General features: G+C 42.6%; 2 protein-coding genes across 2 annotated transcripts in view; both read right to left on the bottom strand.

The window, feature by feature from the left end:
• Positions 1 to 1,159: 1,159 nt before the first annotated feature.
• The window catches only part of acad9 (acyl-CoA dehydrogenase family, member 9), a 33,823-nt gene continuing 25,693 nt past the window's right edge, over positions 1,160 to 9,289 (bottom strand). The window contains exons 15-17 of the mRNA XM_024381291.2: positions 8,684 to 8,812; positions 2,273 to 2,345; positions 1,160 to 1,679 (exon numbers count right to left, since the gene is read on the bottom strand). Coding sequence (XP_024237059.2) covers positions 1,579 to 1,679; positions 2,273 to 2,345; positions 8,684 to 8,812 — 303 coding nt within the window. The 3' untranslated portion in view covers positions 1,160 to 1,578. The remainder of the gene's footprint in view (positions 1,680 to 2,272; positions 2,346 to 8,683; positions 8,813 to 9,289) is intronic.
• On the bottom strand, positions 2,352 to 4,599 carry LOC121847645. The gene is made up of 2 exons (XM_042329581.1): positions 4,228 to 4,599; positions 2,352 to 4,125 (listed from the first exon to the last, which is right to left on the bottom strand). Exons 1-2 carry the CDS (start codon positions 4,258 to 4,260, stop codon positions 3,118 to 3,120), a joined length of 1,041 nt encoding a protein of 346 aa, XP_042185515.1. The 5' UTR covers positions 4,261 to 4,599; the 3' UTR covers positions 2,352 to 3,117.

The raw sequence follows: 9,289 nt of genomic DNA, 5'->3' as shown, positions 1-9,289 counted from the left end.
CGTGGATTGATGGCAGCATTCGCGTGAAACTGAAAGCGCGAACCACTGCTTTTAATCAGGGCAAGGTGACCGGAAACATGACCGAATACAAACAGTGTAGCTATTCCCTCCGCAAGGCAATCAAACAAGCTAAGCGTCAGTATAGAGACAAAGTAGAATCTCAATTCAACGGCTCAGACACAAGAGGTATGTGGCAGGGTCTACAGTCAATCACGGATTACAAAAAGAAAACCAGCCCCGTCACGGACCAGGAAGTCTTGCTCCCAGGCAGCAGCGCCTCTTCAACCTCAGGAGGCTGAAGAAATTCATATTGTCACCAAAGGCACTCAAACTTCTACAGATGCACAATCGAGAGCATCCTGGCGGGCTGTATCACCGCCTGGTACGGCAACTGCTCCGCCCACAACCGTAAGGCTCTCCAGAGGGTAGTGAGGTCTGCACAACGCATCACCGGGGGCAAACTACCTGCCCTCCAGGACACCTACACCACCCGATGTCACAGGAAGGCCATAAAGATCATCAAGGACAACAACCATCCGAGCCACTGACTGTTCACCCCGCTATCATCCAGAAGGCGAGGTCAGTACAGGTATATCAAAGCTGGGACCGAGAGACTGAAAAACAGCTTCTATCTCAAGGCCATCAGACTGTTAAACAGCCACCACTAACATTGAGTGGCTGCTGCCAACACACTGACTCAACTCCAGCCACTTTAATAATGGGAATTGATGGGAAATGATGTAAAATATATCACTAGCCACTTTAAACAATGCTACCTAATATAATGTTTACATACCCAACATTATTCATCTCATATGTATACGTATATACTGTACTCTATATCATCTACTGCATCTTTATGTAATACATGTATCACTAGCCACTTTGTTTACATACTCATCTCATATGTATATACTGTACTCGATACCATCTACTGTATCTTGCCTATGCCACTCTGTACCATCACTCACTCATATATCTTTATGTACATATTCTTTATCCCCTTACACTTGTGTGTATAAGACAGTAGTTTCGGAATTGTTAGTTAGATTACTTGTTGGTTATTACTGCATTGTCGGAACTAGAAGCACAAGCATTTCGCTACACTCGCATTAACATCTGCTAACCATGTGTATGTGACAAATAAAATTAGATTTGATTAGACTTATTGTTCAGGGAACAGGGTACCATGTTCCAAATCAACACTTTAATAGAATAAATGGCCAGTAACCTACAACCACTGTTCACTTCAACCAAAGTACCATCAGTAAAACAAGGTCATTATATTCAATCGTAGTTATAAATGATATCCAGAATTAAATTAACATCATATCAAGAGTTGCTTCAGAACTGAGGAGTTAGTTATTGCTAGTTAACAATACAAAAGTAGAGGCATGTAGCCATGGATGGAAATTTAGGGTCACAGGACCCCGGGGTCAGTCTCTAGTGGCCCCCTAATGCCTTTACAGTGCCCCACTTTTAGGTTGCTACATATGGCTCTGGCTCAAAGTAGTGCACTGCATAGGGAATAGGACACCATGTCTCCTCCAGTCAGAGTTCTGTTATTCTGTTCAGGTTCTAGAAGGTTCTGTCCAGAGGGTGGGAACAGACATAGGTTCTCTTCTCCAGAACCTCCCTGGCAATCTTCTTAATGTTCTCATCTTGGTTCTCAGGTGAGTCTGAAACAAAATTAAAAATAACAAAAAATAACATTCATTAGCCTACACACAAACTACCTTCATTACACACACACACACACAAACTAGCCTACAACTATTGATCTGATAAAACAATATACAGATGTTTTTTCTGAGGACGTTGTGTAACCGATTCTCTCTCTGAGGACGTTGTGTAACCGATTCTCTCTTTCTGAGGACGTTGTGTCACAGATTTTCTCTGAGGACGTTGTGTAACCGAATCTCTCTGTGAGGACGTTGTGTAAATTGAAACAAAACATATATGAGAGTTCACTAATTATAATAGCTGCGACAATTATATGTTCATATGTGGATCACACGTGATGCTGTGACTGGCTGGCTGTGTATTGAGGTCACCGAGCCGACAAGGTAAAAAAAAACTTCCAATGAGCCCTTGAGCAAGGCACTTAACCCTAATGGCTCCAGGGTCACTGTTGGAGGTATCAGGGATAGTTGTGATATGCAAAAATACACGAGTACATGTGTGAACTAGGATAAATGTAAGCACCCCACAATGACCTCATTAAAAGTAGTGCACAATAAAGGGAATAGGGTGCCGACTCTGTCCTACTCACTCCTCTGTAGCTGAGTTAGCCAGTAGTTGTTCTTGAAGAAGGCGTCGGTGCAGAACGTGTTAGCCAGCAGCACCTAGAACAATAGAAGCTCTCACATAGTTCATCAGAATATGAGGAAGGCAAACAATTAAACAACCAAAACTAAAAATGGAAGAAATCATACTACGCTGTTGATTAGTGTAGCAACCAATAAGCTTCAAGACATATGAATAATAAAACACAAAATATTACCATGTTGTTAGACCCTACTGCATGTTTTATTATATTTTTATTTACCCTTTATTTAACTAGGCAAGTCAGTTAAGAACAAATTCTTATTTACAATCACACCCTACCCCAACGCTGGGCCAATTGTTCGCCGCCATATGGGACTCCCAAACACGGCCGGATGTGATTCAGCCTTACTGATACAGTATACTTCCAAATACAGCGGTAATATTGATACTGCATACATACTGATACAGTATACTTCCCGATACAGTGGTAATTTGATACTGTATACATACTGATACGGTATACTTCCCGATACAGCGGTAATACTGATACTGTATACATACTGATACTGTATACTTCCTGATACAGCGGTAATATTGATACTGTATACATACTGATACTGTATAATTCCCTATACAGCAGTAATACTGATACTGTATACATCCTGATACAGCGGTAATATTGATACTGTATACATACTGATACAGCGGTAATATTGATACTGTATACATACTGATACAGTATACTTCCTGATACTGCGGTAATATTGATACTGTATACATACTGATACTGTATACTTCCTGATACAGCGGTAATACTGATACTGTGTACATACTGATACGGTGGTAATACTAATACTGTATACATACTGATACTTTATACTTCCTGATACTGCGGTAATATTGATACTGTATACATACTGATAGTGTATACTTCCTGATAGTGGTAATATTGATACTGTATACATACTGATACTGTATACTTCCTGATACAGCGGTAATATCGATACTGCAGACATACTGATACTGTATACAGCGGTAATATTGATACTGTATACATACTGATCCTGTACACTTCCTGATGCAGTGGTAATATTGATACTGTATACATACTGATCCTGTACACTTCCTGATACAGCGGTAATACTGATACTGTATACATCCTGATACAGCGGTAATATTGATACTGTATACATACCGACACTGTATAATTCCTGATGCAGTGGTAATATTGATACTGCATACATACTGATACTGTATACTTCCTGATGCAGTGGTAATATTGATACTGCATACATACTGATACTGTATACTTCCTGATGCAGTGGTAATATTGATACTGCATACATACTGATACTGTATACTTCCTGATGCAGTGGTAATATTGATACTGCATACATACCGATACTGTATACTTCCTGATGCAGTGGTAATATTGATACTGTATACATACTGATCCTGTACACTTCCTGATGCAGTGGTAATATTGATACTGTATACATACTGATCCTGTACACTTCCTGATGCAGTGGTAATATTGATACTGTATACATACTGATCCTGTACACTTCCTGATACAGCGGTAATACTGATACTGTATACATCCTGATACAGCGGTAATATTGATACTGTATACATACCGACACTGTATAATTCCTGATGCAGTGGTAATATTGATACTGCATACATACTGATACTGTATACTTCCTGATGCAGTGGTAATATTGATACTGCATACATACTGATACTGTATACTTCCTGATGCAGTGGTAATATTGATACTGCATACATACTGATACTGTATACTTCCTGATGCAGTGGTAATATTGATACTGCATACATACTGATACTGTATACTTCCTGATACATTGGTAATATGGATACTGTATACATACTGATACTGTATACTTCCTGATACAGTGGTAATATTGATACTGCATACATACTGATACTGTATACTTCCTGATACAGTGGTAATATGGATACTGTATACATACTGTTCAAAATGGCGCTGGAAGAAATGGCAGCAGTTTTACGGGCGCCCAACCAATTGTGCTATAATCATTTTTCCCCCGCTTTATTTGTAACTTATTTTGTACATAATGTTTCTGCAACTGCATAATGTTTCTGCAACTTACAACAGAAAAGAGCTTCTGGATATCAGGACAGCGATCACTCACCTCGGAGTAGACAAAGACTTTTTTCTACAACAACGACGATGCACAAGACATTCTCCAAACACCCCACAGGACCCACATCCCAGTTATTTGCAAGAGGAAGCGACGCAGGTACAGAGGACAAAGAGCCGGATGCCTGGTCAGGACCCGGAGAAGGCGAGTGGGAAAGCTGCCTTTACCGTCAATATTACTCGCCAATGTGCAATCATTGGACAATAAATTAGATGAGGTTCGATCCCGGATATCCTACCAACGGGACATCAAAAACTAATATCCTATGTTTCACGGAATCGTGGCTGAATGACGACATGGATATTCAGCTAACGGGATATACGCTGCACCGGCAGGATAGAACAGCACACTCCGTAAGACGAGGGGGGGCGGTCTGTGTATATTTGTAAACAACAGCTGGTGCACGAAATCTAAGGAAGTCTCTAGATTTTGCTCAATTGAAGAAGTATATTGTGATAAATTGCAGGCCACACTACTTGCCTAGCGAGTTCTCAGCTATACTTTTCGTGGCTGTTTATTTACCACCACAGACAGATGCTGGCACGAAGACCGCACTCAGTCAGCTGTATAAGGAAATAAGCAAACAGGAAACCACTCACCCAGAGGCGGCGCTCCTAGAGGCCGGAGACTTTAATGCAGGGAAACCTAAATCAGTTCTACCAAATTTCTATCAACATGCTAAATGTGCAACCAGAGGGAAAACAATTGTAGATCACCCGTACTCCACACACAGAGACGCGTACAAAGCTCTCTCTCGCCTTCCATTTGGTAAATCCGACCACAACTCTATCCTCCTGATTCCAGTGACTTGGTCTATAAAAAAGTAGTCATATGAAGCAGATGCTAAGCTACAGGACTGTTTTGCTATCACAGACTGGAACATGTTCTGGGATTCTTCCAATGGCATTGAGGAGTACACCACATCAGTCAATGTCTTTCTCAATAGGTGCATTGAGGACGACATCCCCACAGTGAATGTACGTACATACCCCAACCAGAAGCCATGGATTACAGGCAACATTCGCACTGAGCTAAAGGGTAGAGCTGCCGTTTTCAAGGTGCGGGACTCTAACCCGGACGCTTACAAGAAATCCTGCTTTGCCTTGCGACGAACCATCAAATAGGCAAAGCGTCAACACAGGGCTAAGATTGAATCATACTACACCGGCTCCGACGCTCACTTCTATGCTTGCTTCGAGGCAAGCAACACTGAGGCATGCATGAGAGCATCAGCTGTTCCAGGTGACTGTGTGATCACGCTCTCCGTAGCCGACGTGAGTATGACCTTTAAACAGGTCAACATACACAAGGTTGCGGGGCCAGACGGATTACCAGGACGTGTGCATCCTGTAATACCAACATATTTCAAGCAGACCACCATAGTCCCTGTGCCCAAGGACACAAAGGCAACCTGCCTAAATGACTACAGACCCGTAACGTTCACGTCCGTAGCCATGAAGTGCTTTGAAAGGTTGGCAATGGCGCACATCAACACCATTATCCCAGAAACCCTAGACCCACTCCAATTTGCAATCCACCCAAACAGATCCACAGATGATGCAAACTCTATTGCACTCCACACTGCCCTTTCCCAACTGGACAAAAGGAACACCTATGTGAGAATGCTATTCATTGACTACAGCTCAGCATTCAACACCATAGTACCCTCAAAGCTCATCACTAAGCTAAGGAACCTGGGACTAAACACCTCCCTCTGCAACTGGATCCTGGACTTCCTGACGGGCCGGCCCCCAGGTGGTGAGGGTAGGTAGCAACACATCTGGCATGCTGATCCTCAACACTGGAGCTCCCCAGGGGTGCGTGCTCAGTTCCCTCCTGTACTCCCTGTTCACCCACGACTGCATGGCCAGGCACGACTCCAACACCATAATTAAGTTTGCAGACGACACAACAGTGGTAGGCTTGATCACAGTCAACGACGAGACAGCCTATTGGGAGGAGGTCAGAGACCAAGCCGTGTGGTGCCAGAATAACAACCTATATCTCAACGTAGCCAAGACTAAGGAGATGATTGTGGACTCCCGAGCACGCCCCCATTCTCATTGACGGGGCTGTAGTGGAGCAGGTTGAGCGCTTCAAGTTCCTTGGTGTCCACATCAACAACAAACTAGAATGGTCCAAGCACACCAAGACAGTCGTGAAGAGGGCACGACAAAGCCTATTCCCCCTCAGGAAACTAAAAAGATTTGGCATGGGTCCTGAGATCCTCAATGTTTGAAGCCTGAAATGTGGCAAAAGGTCGCCGAATACTTTCGCAAGGCACTGTACTTCCGGCCCGTCCTTGGACACTGTGCTATCTAACCTCCAAACGAGCTTCAATGCCATACAACACTCCTTCCGTGGCCTCCAACTGCTCTTAAACGCTAGTAAAACCAAATGCATGCTTTTCAACCGTTCGCTGCCTGCACCCGCACGCCCGACTAGCATCACCACCCTGGATGGTTCCGACCTAGAATATGTGGACATCTATAAGTACCTAGGGATCTGGCTAGACTGTAAACTCTCCTTCCAGACTCATATCAAACATCTCCAATCTAAAATCAAATCTAGAGTCGGCTTTCTATTCCGCAACAAAGCCTCCTTCACTCACGCCGCCAAACTTACCCTAGTAAAACTGACTATCCTACTGATCCTCGACTTCGGCGATGTCATCTACAAAATTGCTTCCAACACTCTACTCAGCAAACTGGATGCAGTTTATCACAGTGCCATCCGTTTTGTCACTAAAGCACCTTATACCACCCACCACTGCGACTTGTATGCTCTAGTCGGCTGGCCCTCGCTACATATTCGTCGCCAGACCCACTGGCTCCAGGTCATCTACAAGTCCATGCTGGGTAAAGCTCCGCCTTATCTCAGTTCACTGGTCACGATGGCAACACCCATCCGTAGCACGCGCTCCAGCAGGTGTATCTCACTGATCATCCCTAAAGCCAACACCTCATTTGGCCGCCTTTCGTTCCAGTTCTCTGCTGCCTGTGACTGGAACGAATTGCAAAAATCGCTGAAGTTGGAGACTTATCTCCCTCACCAACTTCAAACATCTGCTATCTGAGCAGCTAACCGATCACTGCAGCTGTACATAGTCTATCGGTAAATAGCCCACCCATTTTTACCGAACTCATCCCCATACTGTTTTTATTTATTTACTTTTCTGCTCTTTTGCACACCAATATCGCTACCTGTACATGACCATCTGATCATTTATCACTCCAATCTGCAAAATTGTAATTATTCGCCTACCTCCTCATGCCTTTTGCACACAATGTATATAGACTCCCCTTTTTTTTCTACTACTGTGTTATGGACTTGTTAATTGTTTACTCCATGTGTAACTCTGTGTTGTCTGTTCACACTGCTATGCTTTATCTTGGCCAGGTCGCAGTTGCAAATGAGAACTTGTTCTCAACTAGCCTACCTGGATAAATAAAGGTGAAATAAAAAAAAAATAAAAAAATGGCCATAGTTCCTGAGCCCTATAGAGATAGTGATTAGTACTATACACTACTACCTCATGGACGTAGTTCCTGAGCGCTATAGAGATAGTGTATAGTACAGTACTACCTCATGGACATAGTTCCTGAGCCCTATAGAGATAGTGGCGTGAAAAAGTATTTCCTCCCTTTCTGATTGTCTCTTTTTTAAAAATATTTTTTTATACTGAATGTTATCAGATCTTCAACCAAAACCTAATAATAGATAAAGGGAACCGGAATGAACAAATAACACAAATGTGACACTTATTTAATTTAATAAACAAAGTTATGCAACACCCAATTCCCCCGTGTGAAAAAGTAATTGCCCTCAATAACTGGTTGTGCCACCTTTAGCTGCAATGCCTGTTGATCAGTCTAACACTGCTGTGGGGAATTTTGGCCCACTCTTCCATGCAGAACTGCTTAACTCAGTGACACCAGAACTGCTCGTTTCAAGTCCTGCAACATCTCACTTGTGATTAGGTCTGGATAAGGCCATTCCAAAACTTCAAATTAGTTGCTTTTTAGCCATTTTCATGTTGACTTGATTGTGTGTTTTGGATCATTGTCATACACCCAGTTGAGCTTCAGCTCACAGATGGATGGCCTGACATTCTGAGGTTCTTAATGTGGAATGCAGTGTTTGGTTTTCACATGGTCAAAATCAGAAAGGGGGGAATACTTTATGACACTGTATATCAACAAGATGGTGATAGTATAGTACAGTATTACCTCATGGTCGTGGTTCCTGAGCCCTATAGAGATAGATCTACTAGATCGTGATAGGACGGCTGTCATGGCATACAGGTTGATCAGGACGTCAGCAACACGCTTCAGGATCAGCTGCTCCTCTACTATCGTCTGGAGGAACAGAAAGACACGTTCTGAAACTATTCAGACCCCTTCACCTTTTCTACATTTTGTTACTTTACAGCTTTATTCTAACGTGTATTATTATTCTACCTTTATTTCAACAACAGACTGAGACAAAGGTCTCTTTCACAGCTGGGCCCTGCGTATACATGTTTACACATACAGTTTAGGTACAATGATTAAGAAACTACACAAGACAAACAAAACCATCACAGATAACACAAATAAATACAGCAACAGATTACATTTACACACAGGTTATTCCCCTAATAGCACAAGAACTTGTATTACCCAAAACAGTTACAAGCAATACAAAAATAAAAATACTCCAATAAATGTTTAAAATGGGTGACAAGAGTCTCAAGTTTAAGTTTAGTCTGCAGGCTATTCCATAGGCAAGGAGCGTAACAGGAAAAGGCAGCCATACCCAACTCTGTGGAAATCACATGGGCCTCAAGTGTAATC

This window comes from Oncorhynchus tshawytscha, linkage group LG02, assembly GCF_018296145.1.
Source record: "Oncorhynchus tshawytscha isolate Ot180627B linkage group LG02, Otsh_v2.0, whole genome shotgun sequence".
Classification (NCBI taxonomy): Eukaryota; Metazoa; Chordata; class Actinopteri; order Salmoniformes; family Salmonidae; genus Oncorhynchus; species Oncorhynchus tshawytscha.
This window is presented reverse-complemented; position numbering and strand designations above follow the sequence as displayed.